Below are 22,180 nucleotides of genomic sequence, written 5' to 3' on the forward strand. Positions count from 1 at the left end.
CAGAAACAGTACAGTCGTAGTACCTCAGAAACAGTAGTCGTAGTACCTCAGAAACAGTACAGTCATAGTACCTCAGAAACTGTACAGTCATAGTACCTCAGAAACAGTACAGCTGTAGTACCTCAGAAACAGTACAGTCATAGTACCTCAGAAACAGTACAGTCATAGTACCTCAGAAACAGTACAGTCGTAGTACCTCAGAAACAGTACAGCTGTAGTACCTCAGAAACTGTACAGTCGTAGTACCTCAGAAACAGTACAGTCATAGTACCTCAGAAACTGTACAGTCATAGTACCTCAGAAACAGTACAGCTGTAGTACCTCAGAAACTGTACAGTCGTAGTACCTCAGAAACAGTACAGTCATAGTACCTCAGAAACAGTACAGCTGTAGTACCTCAGAAACTGTACAGTCGTAGTACCTCAGAAACAGTACAGTCATAGTACCTCAGAAACTGTACAGTCGTAGTACCTCAGAAACAGTACAGTCATAGTACCTCAGAAACAGTACAGCTGTAGTACCTCAGAAACTGTACAGTCATAGTACCTCAGAAACAGTACAGTCATAGTACCTCAGAAACTGTACAGTCATAGTACCTCAGAAACTGTACAGTCGTAGTACCTCAGAAACAGTACAGTCATAGTACCTCAGAAACAGTACAGCTGTAGTACCTCAGAAACTGTACAGTCGTAGTACCTCAGAAACAGTACAGTCATAGTACCTCAGAAACTGTACAGTCGTAGTACCTCAGAAACAGTACAGTCATAGTACCTCAGAAACAGTACAGCTGTAGTACCTCAGAAACAGTACAGTCATAGTACCTCAGAAACAGTACAGTCACAGTACCTCAGAAACAGTACAGTCGTAGTACCTCAGAAACAGTACAGTCATAGTACCTCAGAAACAGTACAGTCACAGTACCTCAGAAACAGTACTGTCGTAGTACCTCAGAAACAGTACAGTCATAGTACCTCAGAAACAGTACAGTCATAGTACCTCAGAAACAGTACAGTCATAGTACCTCAGAAACAGTACAGTCATAGTACCTCAGAAACAGTACAGTCATAGTACCTCAGAAACAGTACAGTCATAGTACCTCAGAAACAGTACAGTCATAGTTCCTCCAAAACTGTACAGCTATCATGGCCAGGAAAACGTTGTTCATTGTACATTAGAAACTTATATGTCGTTATGAGGAATGCTTGCTAATTAATGGTTTGTGAGAAAATGTTTAATCATTTGGCTTTGCAATGAACAATTTGTAATTACATTAATCAGAATGCATACAAATATTAGAAAAGTAATAAAATTTCTTAATTAGTTGTTTGCTGAATAAACATGTAACACACAAGCAACCCTGCCAGGTGTGCAGTGCCCCTAATTACAGTAGACAGAGCTACACATATATCTCCCATTGTACAGACGATTACCTGGTGTCATCCCTCAATGTATATAACAGGTTTTTCATCAGCAAGGTGTGAGCATATCCCCAGAGATAAATCTAACCATTTATATTAGTGACATAATTTGTCGTGTCAGAATGTACTTTTGAAATGCACATGTAGGCATTTATTAATTAGAATTGTTGCGAACATCTATTGTTGTGTGTCATTTCACAATTTACACATGTTAAGTCAAAAGCTTAACAGTGTTTAAATCCATTTTATGATAATATTTCATGTTTTTGCATTTTACAACAGTTCCTTGTGACATTAATAGCCCTTTAGTATGCATGTCTTTATGACAACCTTGTAAAATGGAAACCTGTATGTGATATTAATGTTTGACAAAAATTGTCCTGACATGTGTAATAGTGAAAGATTGATGATGTATCAGTGCCTATAATCAGGGCCACCATATTACTTCCTGAAATTCTACAAGTTAAATACATTAATGGAACAGTGTGGAAGACAAATGGGTCCTAAATGGGGACGGGACGACCTGTTTGGGGACAGTGTGACCTCATTTGGGATAGTAGTGTGACCTCATTGGGGATAGTGTGACCTCATTGGTGATAGTAGTGTGACCTCATTGGGGACAGTGTGACCTCATTTGGGATAGTCGTGTGACCTCATTGGGGACAGTGTGACCTCATTTGGGATAGTAGTGTGACATCATTGGGGATAGTGTGACCTCATTGGTGATAGTAGTGTGACCTCATTGGTGATAGTGTGACCTCATCGGGGATAGTAATGTGACCTCATTGGGGACAGTGTGACCTCATTTGGGATAGTCGTGTGACCTCATTGGGGACAGTGTGACCTCATTTGGGTTAGCAGTGTGACCTCATTGGGGATAGTAGTGTGACCTCATTTGGGATAGAAATGTGACCTCATTGGGGATAGTAATGTGACCTCATTGGGGATAGTAATGTGACCTCATTGGGGATAGTGTGACCTCATTGGGGATAGTAGTGTGACCTCATTGGGGATAGTGTGACCTCATTGGGGATAGTAGTGTGACCTCATTGGGGATAGTAGTGTGACCTCATTGGTGATAGTAGTGTGACCTCATTGGGGATAGTAATGTGACCTCATTGTGCATGGGCAGTGTGACCTCATTAGGGACAATGCGACCTCATTGTGGACAGTGTGACCTTGTTGTGGCAATGTGACCTGATTGGGGACAGTGTTACCTCATTGGGTGCAGTGTCAACTTGATCATTAGGGAAGTGTCACCTCATTGGACACAATGTCACCTCATTGGGCACAGTGTCACCTCAATCATTGGGCACAGTGTCACTTCAATCATTGGGCACAGTGTCACCTCAATCATTGGGCACAGTGTCACCTCAATCATTGGGCACAGTGTCACTTCAATCATTGGGCACAGTGTAACCTCAATCATTGGGCACAGTGTCACCTCAATCATTGGGCACAGTGTCACCTCAATTATTAGGCAAAGTGTCACATCAATCATTGGGCACAGTGTCACCTCAATCATTGGGCACAGTGTCACCTCAATCATTGGGCACAGTGTCACCTCAATCATTGGGCACAGTGTCACCTCAATTATTAGGCACAGTGTCACCTCATTTGACATCCAGATACAAGTATTCAGAAGTAGATTTTATCACTAAGAGAGTTGTCCCTTTTTTCCTTCATCCAAATTTTTCCTTTCCTTTTCCTCTCATCCTATACAGTCCAGAATTATGATTTAGGGTTGTCCTCACCTGTTGTACATGTCCTTGTCTACCAGCACACATAAAATACCTACCATTAACAGTAATAACTGTCCTCGTGTGAGGCCACTGGCCCAACATTTATAACCATTCGTAGGTTCATATTTACTTTTTACGTCACATGTTTCCTTTTGATTTTCCACAATAAAGAATTACTTTGCATGTTCTTTTGTTCTTTAGATTTAAGGTAATTTCATCCATCCATCATGATATGTCAAAGTGTATAATGTTTTATGTTTGTCTCCATACACATCATTATCACTGAAGGAAAATAAACCATATAAGAAACTTTCAAACAAGATATTTTGATTTTAATGTGATTAATATTGTATGTATTTTTAATTAGGCATAAAAAATTCTATATAAAAGTCAAGTAGTGAAGTGCATTATGATGTCATTCTATACAGATTTTTGGCTGCACATGTGAATATCACATTTTTCTCAGGAAACAGTCTGTCTATGACTGTTGATGTAAGCTGGCGACTGAGCCAATCCGAGACCAGTCACCAGTAACGCGAATATGCACAGTCTCATTAGAGTGCACCGGCCATGTGTAGACACACTTATCACATAGTCGCAATCTAACATAGACTACACTTCTGGTACTGTACACTTCAATTGAATTAAACCAAGTATGAAAATCTAATTTACTACTGTATATAACTTGATATATCAAGTCTGGCATTTTTGCCAATTACACAGAAATAAGTTGGCGAAAAAATGGTTTATGACGGAATATACGAGAGTTTCGACGTTGAAATCAGTTTTGAACTCACCAGTTGTTCTGATAACAAAATAAGTTTCTGTAAGTGAGAAATAACAATAAGACAAGCATGGAAATATACCCTTTCAATACTTAAAAGTAATTTGACTTTTGAAGAATTTGATTTATTCATGAAGCACCTCTTCTTTTTAAAAATTGAAGGCTTTAAACCAAATAAAAAAATGTTACCTTATCATGATCACGTTTCAAAAAAATAGTTGTTATTGCCAAAAATATCTCGCACATGAATCATTTTTTACAAAGCAGGAGATTTAGTCCTTCCCTTCTAAATTCATCTTGTCATTTTCTCAATTCAAAAATAGTTTAGTTCGAAATTGCATTTAATGATAAATGAAATTTGTGCATTGTATAAAACTATTCCGACTTTTATTTTTTTGTTCCCCAGGAGTTACCTCCCCCTGGATCATACGAGGTGCAGAATGCTTATGAGAAATCTCAAATCAAGAGAGACCGAATCAAGCCGAGGACAGAAAATGCGAAGAAGAAGCAAGGATCTTTCCTGTCAGCTGCCTCGAGATTCGCTCCACCAAGGGATGTGGTCATCTCACAAAACGATCCTGAAAATCCGGGTAAGTTTTTTCATTGTAAAACCTTAAACCAAAATGCACTTGATTGCCAAAATCAAATAAAAATATTCAAATAAATCAAGTTACATGAAAAAGGCATATTTCATCACTCAATTCAAATTGTTGTTTTGCTGATAGAAAAAGTGTACAGGGAATTAATATAAAAAAAACATGGCTGCAATATGGTACCACCTAGTTCAACTGCATTTAGTTTACATAACGAAACAAAGGAGACATTCTCAATACCTGGCTCTGAAAATTAATCAACATGTACCGCTTATGGATTGGATATTTCTCTCTGAACAAATATGTAAAGGGTTCCAATCTGCTAAGCTTGTATTTTATTTATTGCACTCTTCATAAATCTGTGTACTTTTGCAGATTGAAATTTTCAGCAAAGTTAGGAACCAAACTTGCATGTCATAGATATGAGGCTGATGGATGATTTAAGGTTGTTTCACTCAACTCTTTTAATATAAGGGCAAAAAAATCTGCTACAAAATTGAAACATGTATCTGCTTGTTTCAATCTCCAGCCACAAATCTTATCAATCCCATATTTCTCCAATCACAAATGAAAAAAACAGGGGTCTGTCGAGTCTGCTCACACCTTCTCTGTCATTTAAATGGTCCCCGCCTGTAGATGATAGTAAACATAGGTACGGTTGCAGATGCTGACTTTCAGATGCCACAAACACGAGCAATCCGTCAGCAAATGGACACCGAATCTTCAGGTCTCCTTAAAAAAAAACGCAAATCTGCCTCTGCTAAAATTAGATATACCCTCCGTTGTTACATCACCGACCACCAGGAAACCGTTTATTTATGACAAAATTTGGAGTGATTTACCATGATAGATTACGTAAACAGGTTCATAAGACTGTATCTACTCAAAATCCCAGGAAACGCAGATAACAGGGATAAGACTCTGGGCTCCATTCAGAGATGTTCATAGTTAAGGAAGTGGCATTATGGGTAGGGGGCTAGGCGGAGAGGATTCAGGACTCGGCTCTAGGTACTTCAGACACAAGAGGAAGGTCATGATTATCTAACTCCGGGATTTCCAATTTATCAAACATCATGTGAAGTGCTTTAGCCCTTCTGCTTTGGTTAAGCTATTTCTTGATATGTCAAATATGAAATTTAATTTTCAACATGCACATTCATCAGAATGGAGACCTTCTGTGGCTTGTCTAGATTTCTGTGATAGACGATGGATGGTAAACAATCCCACCAAACTCTTCATCCTTCATATGCCTTCTTGTGAGAAATTTTCTCAGAAGTTTGAGATGAGTTGATATTTAATGAAATCATGTGATAACTGTAAGCCTACACAGAGTTAAATATATGCTTAAAAGTCTTCATGTTTCTCAACATGTCTTTCGAACTTAAAACGTATTGGCTTTTCACAACTAATTCTTTTAAATAGTATTTCAAGTTGCTTAAAATAGCCACTTTGAATAACAAATTGTCAAAGTAGAAGGCAGTAGTTAAAAAAGAATAAAGGCCAGTTTCATTTCCCTACAAAGTCTTTGTGTGCCTGAACAATTTTATTGGTAATATTTTTTCTCTCAAAATGAGGTCAGTGTTAATTGTTAGTGAAGTAGGTGGTTTGTAATGCTATATACACAAGGATCGTGTCCTCTACTTCCAAATACATTTATAACTGTAGTTTGGGTTAAGGTTTCATTTCTACCAGTAGGTTCCTTAATTTCAGGATAATCAAATTCCTTGTGGTAGATTTCCATTCATTTCCTCTGCCGTAGAATGCCTTTGAGGTGTATGGAAGCTTATGTTTACATAATTGGTACTACTATAGCAGGAAGGTAAAACCTAAACCAAAACTTCAAGTCAAGTGCTTCTCCATTTCTCAACATAAATATTTTTTAACTCTGAAGTAAATACAGATTATTTCACGTACCCTACAATTAAATCCAATGTTGTATTTAAATCTTAATTTCAAAACAGCAGTAAGAAACTATATTTATTAAAATTACAGAAAATTAAATACAAAAATGGGACCAGAAAATTACTTGGTAGAAAATTTTGATAAAAGTTAAATTTCATCTTAATAGGAAATTAAGTGCATAGAAATTCCCATAAATAATAAATATAAACTTAGTGCCAACCTTTTTAATCATTGGTAAAACTATTTTCTCTGCAAGTTAGATCCCCTGTAGTTAACAGAACCCCGCTTTTTTGTATTCAACCTTCCTGTACATGTAATGTGGCAGAAATATATATATATGTATGATTTAATCAAACATGGTAAAAACTTAACAATATAGATCACAGTTATTGATGCCGTGTATAACATCTTAGTAGGAGACAAAAACAATAACCAAAACAATAGGATACAGTCAGAACTCGTTATCCCAAACTCATTTGGATAATGAAAACACCCCGAGTATTCGAGGACTAATTTTTTACCTCCAGTTAAGCCGAGTCTTTAAGTTCAGCATTTGAGATAATGAAGTTTGAGTCAATATGGTACCTGGTTGTTTAGTCATAAGTTACAGGTTTGTGGTGCTTTATCTTAGTATTCCTGGTACAGAAGATAATTTAGTTACAGGAAACACTTACACCCTTTTATCTGTCTTATATCTGTATATAAATCCTTGTTAACTTATTACCCCCTACATGTGTTTCCATAGATACCAAAAAGTTTTTGTCTTTGTTAAAGTCCGACCTTTCAAGTGGTAAACCTGAAATATTTGAACTTCAGGATTTTATGGAAAAAGTTTTGTGTATGTAGGTATGGTGCGTTATCATAGCGAATTAATTCAAACAAAAGTTTGTGATATCAAATATGAAAAGCTGGGAGTGTATCCCAGAGACTTAATTTGAGTTATCTTACAGGTGGGGCATAAAGATGGCTTACTGTTCAACCTCAATTTATTTTTAATGTGTTTGGAACGTAATTCCTATAAAATGAAAATGTAATTACATAACTGGCAGAGGATGCAAACCTGTATATAACTGTATCTTTATTGTGTTTGGTCTAATTTAAGTGAAGATAGACAATACAATCACTGATAAGACAAACAGGGACATCGCTTGGCACATTGTCTTTAATCTAATAAAATTCACGATTTCTCTTCCATGAAATTAAATCATAAAATTATCTTTGGACAGGAAATATCAATCAAGGAGAAACCTGTTATCAAATTATTTAATCAAGATATTTTTATTTAAATCCACAACATGCCCGACATTCATTATAAACAAATCAGTGAAGATGACTTTAGTACATACAGTTGGGATAAGTCTGCAGGTTTGTACCAAATATAGGTAATTATTATGGTGTATACACAAAGATATTATTGGAATTCCACAACGAAGCATAACTTTGAGTTTTCAATAAAACATCTGCACAACTAAGAGTTTAAATATTTATATATCTACTCATTTCATCAGCTATGTCTGATATTTAGTTAGATTTGACAACAAATAACCAGGTGTTTCACTCGGGCTATTACGTTTAATAGTCGAGTATAAAGAACAGGTATTACTCGGGAAACGTCGGGCAGGTTGGCGTGTATTATGAGTGGGAGATACTACACATTATGTCTGTATTATATAAGAATGTTAGTCATTCATTACTATATCTCTGTAATCCAACATCTAAATAAACTCTAATCAATGGCGTATTCAGCATATAGCTTCCCATACTTCAGGAACGAGTCTCGTTGAACAGTTACATGGCATTCAGTTCATATTGTCCCTTAATCTACCAAATTAAGGACTATCGATCAAAGCCCAGTATTTACAGTAGGTCAGATCATCTCAAACCTTTGTCAAATCCAATAATTAATTTTGTGAAAATTTGAAGTGATTACTGTCTCGAATAAGTCCTAGATTGACTATTGAAAGGCTATGGATTGGAAGGAGTGTTCGTAAACGGTAAAACCATTCCGGAGAGTTATCATCACCAGCAATAGTCTACATCTCGTTCATTTGACAAAGATCAAGTCAGAAAGGGCATCGTGTAACTGACTTACCGATAGTTAGTTGTTAGTCCTGTTGTTTGATTATTCATCCTTGATACTATCCAGATTCTTAGTGGAATTTGATGAAAAACATGGCTTCATTTCCAATGACTCACCAATATCATTCCTTCTACAATTTATGCCTTGTCCTGAACAGAAGTCATGAATTATTATCAGAATTTGGATTTATTATGACACCTTTTCTGGTTTTTGTTGGTTTTGTGTATTACAATGTGGTCGAGTCGGTGGGATCTGTGACAAAACCTCATAAGATATTGCTATTACAATTTTGAATTAGAGATGAAAATGCTATAGATTTTCCAAATTACGTGTGTATTTTCCTGATAATATATATTTTTTAACATCTGTCGCTAACTGAGATTCATAGATTTATAGTTTTAGCTTTTCATTGATGGTAGCTACATAACAGAGTCTGTTCAATGTTTATGACTAGATAGTCTTGGTTTTCAAAGAGCTTATAGAACTATTATGAAAGAGCTCCACACTTGTACAGTGTTATCTCATTATCACTGATCACAAGTCTGGACAATTAATGTCTTTTGGTCCAATACACCCTACCTTACTCATAAACCATTGCTCTCACATCCAGTCTAAAACAGGAGTAGCCAACAATGAATTTATCCTATCAGAATTTAGGAATTTAGTTTCTTTTTAGGGTGTCCTTGGAGGTTTAAATACATAAGAACAACATAGATTCAACTGTATCTCTCACCCCAAATTTGTCAGAATTACCCCTTTTTTATTTCTCAAAAGTGTTATCTAGTACCCGAATAAATGAATTTGTCTTTCTTTCTAATGTTAATTTTGTATTGTATTGTATTGTGAGACCTATTTTCCCTTGTGACCCTGATCTCTCTCTGTTTATTGCCCCTTGTCCCAAGCCTGTGTAGATCTATCAGTTATCCCCTTGTCCTAAACCTGTGCAGATTTATCCGATATTACCCCTTGTCCTCAGCCTGTGGGGCTCTGTCAGTTATCCCCCCTGTCCTCAGCCTGTGGGACTCTGTCAGTTATCCCCCCTTGTCATAAACCTGTGTAGATCTATCAGTTATCCCCCCTTGTCCTCTGCCTGTGGGGCTCTGTCAGTTATCCCCCCTTGTCATAAACCTGTGTAGATCTATCAGTTATCACCCCTTGTCCTCAGCCTGTGGGGCTCTGTCAGTTATCCCCCCTTGTCATAAACCTGTGTAGATCTATTAGTTATCACCCCTTGTCCATAGCCTGTGGGGCTCTGTCAGTTATCCCCCCTTGTCATAAACCTGTGTAGATCTATCAGTTATCCCCCCTTGTCCTCAGCCTGTGGAGCTCTGTCAGTTATCCCCCCTTGTCCTAAGCCTGTGTAGATCTATCAGTTATCCCCCCTTGCCCTAAGCCTGTGTAGATCTATCAGTTATGACCCCTTGTCCTAAGCCTGTGTAGATCTAGGGGTCCTAAGCCTGTGTAGATCTATTAGTTATCACCCCTTGTCCTAAACCTGTGTAGATCTATTAGTTATCCCCCCTTGTCCTAAGCCTGTGTAGATATATCAGTTATCACCCCTTGTCCCAAGCCTGTGTAGATCTATCAGTTATCCCCCTTGTCCTAAACCTGTGTAAATTTATCAGTTATTGCCCCTTGTCCCTTGGCCTATGATGCTGTAATAATGTGGTACATCAAACACATCTGTCATAGTGATTACTTCTCTGTAGATTATCTACCCATTTATTTGAACAAAAAAAGCAAAAGTTGAGAAATGTCAGACATGGAACCCACAATGGTATGATTGTCTGTAGGTTCATGAGTTTCAGTACCTCCTGGTAGCCAGGGTCCCTAGCCGCTTGTCAATAATACATGCTGAATGCATATGATGATTTATGGGAATTTGTCGTGCAGAAGAGCTTTTCCTTCCTGTGCTATCTTTGTACATATCTGTCACCTGTGTGTTTCACTTGAACTTGCAATATATACATTGCTAATCACAGTTTCAGATCATCGAGTTGGCATTTGTGTTTTTGATCTCTGCTAGTACAAAAACACAATCTAGGCAGTGGATTGGAGAGAGCAGAAGTGTGCGCTGGCATAACAACCATTTTTTTGGCCGTATGTTTGTAAGGTGTATTATAGTTTAGATGTGGTTCTGTAGATCGGAACATTCTGTTTTGGTATATTGAAACTGTTAAGAAACAATTAAAAGTCCATTTTGGTTGGCGGTTGTCAGGTGTAGTGGTTGTCAGGTGTAGTTAACGGCTGGGTACTGTACTATAGATGATGGTATTCATTGATTTCTCTGTTTTATATTTAACCACAAGCTATAAGTCTACAGTTTCTGTGTTGAATGTCCGTATTACATTACAATAGGATTAGTCTTTACATGTAACATCTCCTGCACAAATTACCGTAAATTAGACTGATTTACACCCTGGATTCTTTCTTTCAGACAAAACCGATTCAGACACAATGTCAACACAGATCTGATAAAATTTGTTATTTATTGAGAAGTTTTTTAAATAAGATGACAGAATTGTCTTTCACAGCTTGTGTCTCTGTCTCCAGGATGGCATTCACACCTAGAGAGGCCAGGTTTCCGATGTCACCATTAACATGGTCCCCCAAACTGAGTTATAAAAGTCAGATAGGGACACTGCACACCTTCCACTCTGACCGTCTGCTCCATCTAGTTTATAAGAGGAGTTTGGTAATAAATCTATGTTTGTGGGTCTAACCAAGTATAGGTGTTGGCAGTTTTTCATGTTTAGTCAGCCCACATTAATTCTAAGCCCATAAGTATCAGATGGATTTGCCGTGTCAAAGCTTTGGAGACATAGTCCTGCTTTGTGTACGATTTTAAGGGCCATATGAAAAAGGTCCTGTCAACTAATGCCGTCATGTTGATGTTTTATTGACCTTAAACCCTGATAAATTAACATTCCAGTTTTTATATCAATAGTAATCAAGGATTTAATTTTTAAAATGAAATTTCTAATTTGTTTTTTTATCGCACATGACAAAATGTCAACTTTTTATTGTTTTGCTATCATTGTTCTAATACTGGTATTGTGTCAGCAGTCTGGAACCATGCACGTCACCTCATGGCAAAACTCAATATTTTTGTATCAACATGCGAGAAAATATGGGAAAGAATGGAAGGTTTATAGCCAGATCTCGTATCACATGTTAGATATCTCTGATCGTTTTCCCTGGGATAACTCCGGTTCTACCTTTGAAGTTACCTTTTAAAGTTTATCACAATCTGACACTCATTCTATTGTATGAGAAAGTGAGATCTGATCAAACCAAAACACTCCATGAAGTTTTAAATTAAATACATGTTTTGAAGTTTAACCATGAAATTAGTGTGCTTGGTGAAGGCATTAGTTCAGGGCTACATTGGAAGTGTACAGATTTTCATCTGAGCTTTTAATAACAGGGCAAAGGAAACGTGATAAGATCTATTTCAAAAATAGTTTTTAACCAAATTGACAGGATTGCTATGTTCCCAGTATATATGTGAAAGGGATTTTAACCAATCATATTGATTAACAAAATTATTCATCACAAAACAAGTCTTTATGTTAAACCTTAATAAAACTGTGGTAACATTTACACAATAATTTGATTAGTTTGAAATCAACAGATATGACAGTTTTCAACATTTTGATACTCCGGTTGTATTAATTATTGACGAGTATCAGGCCTTGCATCAGCTCAAGGAAAGTGGTTTTATGACGAATACAACTGGAACAATTGAAGTAGATTGTTCAGGTAGAGGCGAGATTCTTGAGCTGTGTTGTTATTGACCTCCATGTTAAGTCGGTGTGCGCTTCAGAACACAAGTGTTTTGGCGGTCAGAACGGATTAATAATAGGTATATCAGAAGTAGATGATAGAATGCTACATATGACACTGATATCAGTGTTATTCTGATCCCAGTCGACCAGCACAGAATACCGACCAGTGTTTACTGTATAGAGGGTTCCCCCATCACCTTGGCTGGAACATAGCTGGTTACACAGCACATCTCCACTATTGTAGTGACTTAATAAGCTGTGAAGTCTGATAATGTTAAACAGACTCTGATAATGCTCGCCTTTGATGGTGGAACACATTCTGTAATAAATGTTGGACAAGATTGTTACAAGTGTATGTTATTCCCCTTAATATTGTCACCTCCAATCCTGGAGATGTATATTGCTGGTAGGCCACACTTATGTCAATGTGTGCTGGTCATTCCAGCCCTGGACAATAGCTCGGACAAGGCTACTGCCCTAACATTAAACAAAAGTCAGGATGGATCATTGTTATTTGTTTGTCCCCGAGGTCAATGCTGTGACCCGAGGTCAGGGATTACATCATCCGGACAGATACCTTGGTCCACCCATATTGTCCTTTGATGTCCAATGTCCACATTAGGCTGTACCTGTTCCAGCTGTCCTGAAGTGGGTCAGTTGGTCAAATCCTTGGAGGGACCACCTGGCAGTCCATGGTGCAGTCTTAATTAGGAATAAAACATATATATTATCACCAGAACAAGGAAATTGATTACAGAATAACCTTTCATGTGTATTTAGATCATGTATTAACCCAAGATGGACACAAGACACTTGACCAAACCTGGCTTACCTGTTCTATAGACAATAACTGCCCAATCCTAACTTATTGATCTATAGACACTACAGAAGGAGGATGGGGAGGTTTCAGTTCCCACGATGGATAAGTCCTACTTTAGGGGTATGATTATGACCCTAACATGATATTCTGTATCACATGGGGCTCAGTTTACCTAATTACACCAGATATCTAAAACCAGCCCTCCTTGTGGGTGAGACCAGAATTCAAACGTAGGGGGTTATCTTAATTATTGAATACACAAAGCAAATATTTTGTTTTGGCGTCAGCAGTTATGGAAATGGATTTTAGGTCAAATGTGTGGGTGGTGGTTGACACTAGGGAACTGTCTTCAAGTGACCTTAAAAAATAGACTACCCCTATTTAGGCCTGGTCATTGTGACTGGACATTGTCTCTAGTTAGGCCTGGCAATTGTAGCTGGACATTGTCTCTAGTTAGGCCTGGCCATTGTAGCTGGACATTGTCTCTAGTTAGGCCTGGTCATTGTAGCTGGACATTGTCTCTAGTTAGGCTTGGTCATTGTGGCTGGACATTGTCTCTAGTTAGGCTTGGTCATTGTGGCTGGACATTTTCCTTTCCTAATCCTGGTCATTGTAGCTGGGCATTGTCCCTAGTTAGGCCTAGTCATTGTGGCTGGACATTGTCTCTAGTTAGGCCTGGTCATTGTAGCTGGACATTGTCCTTTGCTAATCCTGGTCATTGTGGCTGGACATTGTCCCTACTTAGCCTGGCCATTGTATAGCTTGACATTGTCTCTAGCTAGGCCTGGTCATTGTAGTTGGACATTGTCTCTAGTTAGGCCTGGTCATTGTAGCTGGATATTGTCTCTAGTTAGGCCTGGTCATTGTGGCTGGACATTAATTGTCTCTAGTTAGGCCTAATCAATGTGGCTGGACATTGTCTCTAGTTAGGCCTGGTCACTGTGGCTGGACATTGTCCCTAGTTAGGCCTAGTCATTGTGGCTGGACATTATCCTTGACTATAGCCTGGTTATTGTGGCTGGACATGTCTCTAGTTAGGCCTGGTCAGTGTGACTGGACATTGTCCCTATTTAGGCCAGGTCAGTTTTGCTGGACCTTGTTCCTAATTAGGCCTGGTCAGTGTGGCTGGACCTTTCATGTATGTCTTAACTTCATACATTTGTTCAGTATACCTGTGGTCAGTTTCTACATCAATTACCTTACTCATCTTGTGGTCATTATGTCATTGGCGATTGGGAATGAATAGGCAGGTTAGAGGGTTTGGAGACATACTTGTCCATCTAGATTGATATGCCTGGACGGAGACCTAGTGGTACTGATAAGTGGCCCCTAACAGGGCTGTGTATTGGTAAAGGGCTGGGCAATTGTCACAAACTGTTTACAGGCAAACTTGACAGTGCTATTGTAATTCTAATATGTCTTTAATCATCAACTCCTAAGTGGACTGGTCATTTTGATCAGCGGTCAGTTTGGTTCTTGTACCGCCTAAGGTGGTCATTAGTCACTGGTCATCTTGCTAGATGAGCAGAGAAAGAAAATGCCCAAGGACAATCTTGACCAGATAACATGAGTTATCGTATTGTTAGTGGAACAGCTCTAATTGTCCCCATACATATCCCAATTAAGGTTAGACACTGTATAGACATTTTGTGGTCCTGTAAATTGAGCTTTATGCTCTCGGTCAAAAGCTCATTAGGGAAATCACATTGACATAACTATAGTCAAATTGACATACAACTTGTAACTTTGAGAAGTGAAATAGCCACATTTCTATTCAACCAGTACTTAACTTTGAGAAGTCAAATTGACATTCTTTACAACTAGTAATTTTAAGAAGTCAAATTGACTACTCTGCAACAATGCCTAAGAAGTCACATTCACATATTGTTCAGGTGAGAGATCACAGCATTGACAATTGTAAGTGTAGCTGAAAAGGACAACATTTCTGGTGTTTTACTTGAGAACCTTCGTACAGAGACCCTCTGTTGAGATGATGATTGTTGTGTAACCAGACAGTTTGTATATCGTAAGGCTGCTGGGACAAGCCAGTGTGATATATCATTAAAAATCAGGAGAATCACTTTTTCTACAACACAATGCACACAGATCATCATTCTGGGCTCGATCCCTGTCAATTATAGAAAGTCTTTCCATATGTTTGGTTTGTTTCTTTTCCAAAAATACAGTGTCATTTAGTAAACCTGTTTTTTTTCTCTTGCTTAATTGGGGGAGAAATATACATTTTTTCTCTCTTTTTCTCTGATTTCCTCATCAATTTTTTCACAATTTTGCCCATTTTACAAGTGCTCTCTTAAGAAAAACATCCCTGGTTGGAACCAAGCATAACCCAAATCACTTATGAGTGCATTTTGAGGGTCGATGGCAGAACTGCCATTGCATGTGTCAGATTATTTTAATGTATCTTTTATATAATACTTACCCAGGGTAGGCCGTGTCACAATGTAATATAATTTAAATTACTAAGTGGTTTTCTAATCAGCTAGTTATCTTCCTAAGGTTACACACAATTGTCCTGGGATAGGTAAAGAAGCTGGCAGGGTTGGGATGCTGGTGCTGTTTATGATGGCATTCGAGGTAATTGGACAGGACCAGGTCCAGCAATGGCTATTTAGATAAGGACTGTGACAGCCACACTCTCACTCAATTTACATTAGGCCAGACTTGCTTCATACTAGTCAGCCATTCTGATAAAATTGACAAGTATGCTCTGCAATTTGTAAAAATTGGCTACATTTCTGTTGTTCCTGAGTGGATCAGAGTGAGATAGAGAGAAACAATGAGGATAGGTAGAGGTCTAAGACCTGACTAAGGCTGTTTTCACAGAAGATGTATTCAGATGGGCAAGCCCGACACATACCAGGATATCCCGCTATCAGATAAAATGTGTGTAAATACAGAAAATCGGGCAAATAATGGAGATTTATGTTGTCGTTTGTACCATTTCCCTTCATACATTTCTTGTCAGTTTGTTTCCGAGATTGCTTGGTCCAGTGGATAAAAAACCTAGTAAAGTATGGCTACTCTCATCAACAACAGATGGAATGGCTATGCCATGAACTCTAACATTGTTTTGTAATGCTTCAGTACAGTAACCTGAAATGGTAATTTGTTTCAACCTTTCCAAAGATTTCTTCTAATGAAATAATCTTATAAGAATCAGCCCCTGCTTTTTACTGCCATGACGATGGCGGAACAAACTTGGCTCATGTCCCTAAGAGCTTCGCCCTTTCCACCTTGTCCGGGGGAACTTGCGGCACCATTCTCTGGAAATGATATTGATGCAATAAAATGGTGGGTTCTTGTTAGCGGACTGTTTTATCTTACTAGTGATATACACACAGCTCTGTTTATAATAAAACTTTATCATTTTGTTGTATTTCAGGACTTGATTAGATTAATGCTACATATCTGCTTGGCTTTTCTTCCAGGAATTCTTGGCATTCTACACTGATTAGTGATAATAAACTAAAAAACTTCTAATGCTGAGCCACTCAGAACACGATATTTCACTTTATATGAAATTAGATAAAAATATTGGTGTTCTATATAGCCAGTCTTTCAATTGTCACTATAAATGTTTAAGAAATCTGTTCAGTAAAATTTCATCTTTGCCTTTTATGTATCCTGTTTGAAATGACAGCTGAAACAAAACATTTGACATTTAAACAATTATGTGTCTTGTTTTTGTTGATGTCTACATCTTAATTATCAACAGGAAAAAAATTATGATATATGGCTCTATCAGAGATATGACATATTATGGCATTTTTATTGTTCTATAACTGTCGTTCAGTATCAAAAAATCACACGCAGTGGTCAAGGAAAGAGAATAGTATGTATATACCTCCCAGTATATATGATTTTCAGGGCCTTTCTATTTCTAAATAGCGAGTAGAATTCAATATAAATGTTTTGAAGGCGATTTTTGATGTTTGTGATGAGTTTACATTGTACTCGCTGTACAAGATCCAGAATCGAAGGCTATACCCATCATAGCACTTTAACAAACCCTCAATTTTCCAATTTCCATAAAATGGTTCTGATGCATTGTAACAACGGGAACACTCCTCGGGCTCTCCAGAAACCACCTTTAATAATTGAATTGTTTCCCAATAAGTTGGTGTGTTTGTATATATGTATCGTAACACTAACTTAATCAAGATAACAAGTTTGAGGCCGATAATGAAATATTTTTTCTGATGCTGAGCAAGTTTACAGATAGATTATAGTTATCTGTGGACCAAGAAGAGGAATTAATGTTTGGTAAATTCAATTACTGTCCTACTACAATACTGATGTCATCAAAGTTATATTGTAATGGAATTCAGTTAGGGAGCTGTAATCAAATAACCCAGTTAGGTTATCATAGCTAGATGGTGGGCTAATAGAAATAACTTTTTAAAAAAAAAACAACGATTTTTATTGTTACAGTTTAAAACACTTAATTCAACAGTATTTCTTATCTCCTTAATTTCTGGAAATGAAATAAGTTTGTCATCAATTTAATTTATTGTTTTATGTCTTTGACTTTAATTTGTCCAACAATGTAATAATTCCGAATGGTTTTACATCTTTAACTTTAATTTGTCCAACGATGTAATAATTCTGATTAGTTTTACATCTTTGACTTTAATTTGTCCAACGATGTAATAATTCTGATTAGTTTTACATCTTTGACTTTAATTTGTCCAACGATGTAATAATTCCGAATGGTTTTACATCTTTGACTTTAATTTGTCCAACGATGTAATAATTCCGAATGGTTTTACATCTTTGACTTTAATTTGTCCAACGATGTAATAATTCCGATTGGTTTTACATCTTTAACTTTAATTTGTCCAACGATGTAATAATTCCGAATGGTTTTACATCTTTAACTTTAATTTGTCCAACGATGTAATAATTCTGACTGGTTTTACATCTTTGACTTTAATTTCTCCAATGATGTAATTATTCCGAATGGTTTTACATCTTTGACTTTAATTTGTCCAACGATGTAATAATTCTGACTGGTTTTAATTAGTGTTATAAGATGTAACTGTATCTGGACTCATGACTCTTTCCTGTTAGACTTGACCTCTTCTACTGTGAGAGAGATTATACAATATAAATGTATCATATTTCTTTGGTACTTAATGTGTTTTGTAGGCCTCAGGCAGATTTTAAACAATTCTACTAGCTATATATTAAGGTGTCTGCATCAGATAATGTAATCATCTGACATTGCCTTGTCCAACCTTCCATCTGGCTGTCTGTGGTCCAGAAGTTGAAAAATTTCACATGGCAATTAGTAAATTTTTTTAAATTTTTTTTTAAATGTCCTTTTTGTATTTGTTTCTAAAATAATCTTAAATATTCACAACCAGATGTTTTAAGATGGTTGTTGTTGGCCAAACATTGACCAAAACAAAAATGTTTTGTGTACCCAAATTAAAAGCAACAAGCCTATTGACTGTAATTGAAGTAATTCCCCCTTCCTATACATGTGAAGCCTGAATCAGTGGGATGATCTACCTCCCTGTCAGATTCGGAGGGTCAGATGCATTAGGTAAGTTAAGTGGACATGTTCGAAAATGGACAAGCTTGATTCGGTAACATATTGTAGGTGTCAGAGTCAATAGCGTGTGAAGCGAACCATGTACTTAGACCTGGGGGAGAAAGCCTCTATTAGTTGATTTTCTCTGTCTATCATATAGTCGGGCAAGGACACATTTTACATACGACCCGACACACGATGCTTGGTGCTGATATTACACAGAAAAACCTCTCGATAGTCGAGCTAGTCACTTCCAATTTGGTGAGCACTTTGTAACGGTGCTTTGGCAAACAGTTTCCTTATATATAGCTCTACCTGCTGCGTAACAGATTACAGAATACGCATAAATTACAACTTGACATAATATGATGTATTTATTGGTCACGTTTTTTTTCAGTGGGGTTCTTAAAATAGTTGGCTAGCTTCGGTCGTGTCTTTGAGCATCGCCTTGTCACACACAGTGTTGTGTACACCAAACATGGCAGAGGCACTGCCAGGAAAGTCTGCTTTTCATCATATTTCTACAAAAGAAAGCAACATTATTGCACAATAAAAACAGTAACATATAACGAGACGAATTTTGAAGTCACCAGTGGTCTTGTTAATTTTCTGTGAAATTTCATCACTGGTGTTTCCACGGTAAAATTGACTGATGCTAGTGCTGAAAGCTAATGTATTGCCACAGAGGAAATGGGAGCATTTCATCAATCAAATTTGAACACTTGAAAATTAAAACCATCTGATTATTCAGTAAAAAAAAAGCAATATAAATGGTTATACAACATAAACTGCATTGAAGATGACATGCTGTATTTCCAGTTTTTTAGCAATGCCTGTTTTAATGGTCCCACTATAATGAATGGTTATTTCCGTGAGTGATTTATGGGTAACAGTGTGTTATTGTGTTCATAGTGACTTAAATGCCAGACTTCAAACATTACAAGAACGCCTGTATAATGGCCTAAGTTGACTTTCATGACATAAAGTGAAAGTTTGAGGAATAGGAAATTCACAACATCTTATAGCAAATCATGGTCATTTCTAAGGACTTCCCAGATGATTCATATAAAATCTATAAAAACTGGTCACATAAGACAGGGGTCAGTTATCTATAAAAACTGGTCACATAAGACAAGGGTCAGTTATCTATAAAAACTGGTCACATAAGACAGGGGTCAGTTATCTATAAAAACTGGTCACATAAGACAGGGGTCAGTTATCTATAAAAACTGGTCACATAAGACAAGGGGTCAGTTATCTATAAAAACTGGTCACATAAGACAGGGGTCAGTTATCTATAAAAACTGGTCACATAAGACAGGGGTCAGTTATCTATAAAAACTGGTCACATAAGACAGGGGTCAGTTATCTATAAAAACTGGTCACATAAGACAGGGGTCAGTTATCTATAAAAACTGGTCACATAAGACAGGGGTCAGTTATCTATAAAAACTGGTCACATATAAGACAGGGGTCAGTTATCTATAAAAACTGGTCACATAAGACAGGGGTCAATTATCTATAAAAACTGGTCACATAAGACAGGGAGTCAGATAGTACAGGTGATTACTATAGACTGGTCACATAGGACAGGGAGTCAGATAGTACAGGTGATTACTATAGACTGGTCACTTTAGACAGGGAGTCAGATAGTACAGGTGATTACTTAGACTGGTCACATAAGTCAGGGAGTCAGATAGTACAGGTGATTACTATAGACTGGTCACTTAGGACAGGGAGTCAGATAATACAGGTGATTACTATAGACTGGTCACTTAGGACAGGGAGTCAGATAATACAGGTGATTACTATAGACTGGTCACTTAGGACAGGGAGTCAGATAGTACAGGTGATTACTATAGACTGGTCACTAAAGACAGGGAGTCAGATAGTACAGGTGATTACTATAGACTGTTCACTTAGGACAGGGAGTCAGATAATACAGGTGATTACTATAGACTGGTCACTTAGGACAGGGAGTCAGATAATACAGGTGATTACTATAGACTGGTCACTTAGGACAGGGAGTCAGATAGTACAGGTGATTACTATAGACTGGTCACTAAAGACAGGGAGTCAGATAGTACAGGTGATTACTATAGACTGGTCACTGAGGACAGGGAGTCAGATAGTACAGGTGATTACTATAGACTGTTCACTTAGGACAGGGAGTCAGATAGTACAGGTGAATACTATAGACTGGTCACACAAGACAGGGAGTCAGATAGTACAGGTGATTACTTAGACTGATAACTTAAGACAGAGAGTCAGATAGTACAGGTGATTACTATAGACTGGTCACTTAGGACAGGGAGTCAGATAGTACAGGTGATTACTATAGACTGGTCACTTAGGACAGGGAGTCAGATAGTACAGGTGATTACTATAGACTGGTCACTTAGGACAGAGAGTCAGATAGTACAGGTGATTACTATAGACTGGTCACTTAGGACAGGGAGTCAGATAGTACAGGTGATTACTATAGACTGGTCACTTAGGACAGGGAGTCAGATAATACAGGTGAATAATATAGACTGGTCACACAAGACAGGGAGTCAGATAGTACAGGTGATTACTTTGACTGGTCACTTAAGACAGGGAGTCAGATAGTACAGGAGATTACTAAAGACTGGTCACATTATAAGATGGTCATACAGGTGATCATTTCAACATGTCACACCTAGATTAGACTTGCTGTGTGTCCTAACATCAGGACCAGCCTAGTATTGGTGATCCACTCCATCCTAAAGAGTATCCTAACAAGTTCTAACACCAGTGTTTTTTTATTTCTACAGGTCCGGGAGCGTACCAACATAACGATGCTATCAATAAGAAAGGTGGCCTGATGGTGACCAAAGACAAGAGATTCAAGGAGATCAAGGCCGAGGGCCCAGGTCCTGGGTCTTACGAGGTGGGTACAGTTTTCATAATCAGGCAGGTCATTACAGAAAGGTGGGCATTCTAGTGAATGGGTGGCTCAGGGAAAGTATTTTCACAAAAAAATTCTATGTTTCTTAAATGACGATTTTAAAGATGATTTAGTAACTTTACTTTGTATCCCTTCAATCAATTCCTCAATTGACCATATATCACATTCTCATCGGTATACATACATGTATCTTGTAATTTTTCACCTACAACTTCCAAAGTTTCCTTCATCACAAGGTTTTGGTATGATATTGTGTGAAAAGTACAAAATAGTTTATTTCTTTGTGCTTTGAAATATAGCAATTCAGGAAAAAATTATCAAGAAATTGACCCTAAAGAAATTTAACAAAAGCACAAAAGAAAGAACAGCTTCTATTCAGTAGTGTGAATGTTTCCTGTTGTGTGCCAGGCATTCACAATTGAAACAATGGCTAATACCTTAAATTGCAATACTTGTCAACACAAATAAAAATTGTCATTGGAAAATTTAATGGATTTCTTGGAAGTTGCTAGAACTCTGAAAGAATTCTTCTTGAATTGGAGAAATATGTGACATTTTTTTCTTAGA

The 22,180-nt window shown here is 37.4% G+C and overlaps 1 protein-coding gene across 1 annotated transcript in view; it reads left to right on the plus strand.

The window, feature by feature from the left end:
• LOC117334431 (sperm-tail PG-rich repeat-containing protein 2-like) overlaps positions 1–22,180 on the plus strand; it is an 83,472-nt gene that overhangs the window by 37,579 nt on the left and 23,713 nt on the right. Inside the window, exons 10-11 of the mRNA XM_033894060.1 lie at positions 4,351–4,534; positions 21,480–21,595. Of these exons, the coding sequence (XP_033749951.1) occupies positions 4,351–4,534; positions 21,480–21,595 (300 nt within the window). The remainder of the gene's footprint in view (positions 1–4,350; positions 4,535–21,479; positions 21,596–22,180) is intronic.

This window comes from Pecten maximus, chromosome 1, assembly GCF_902652985.1.
Source record: "Pecten maximus chromosome 1, xPecMax1.1, whole genome shotgun sequence".
Taxonomy (NCBI): Eukaryota; Metazoa; Mollusca; class Bivalvia; order Pectinida; family Pectinidae; genus Pecten; species Pecten maximus.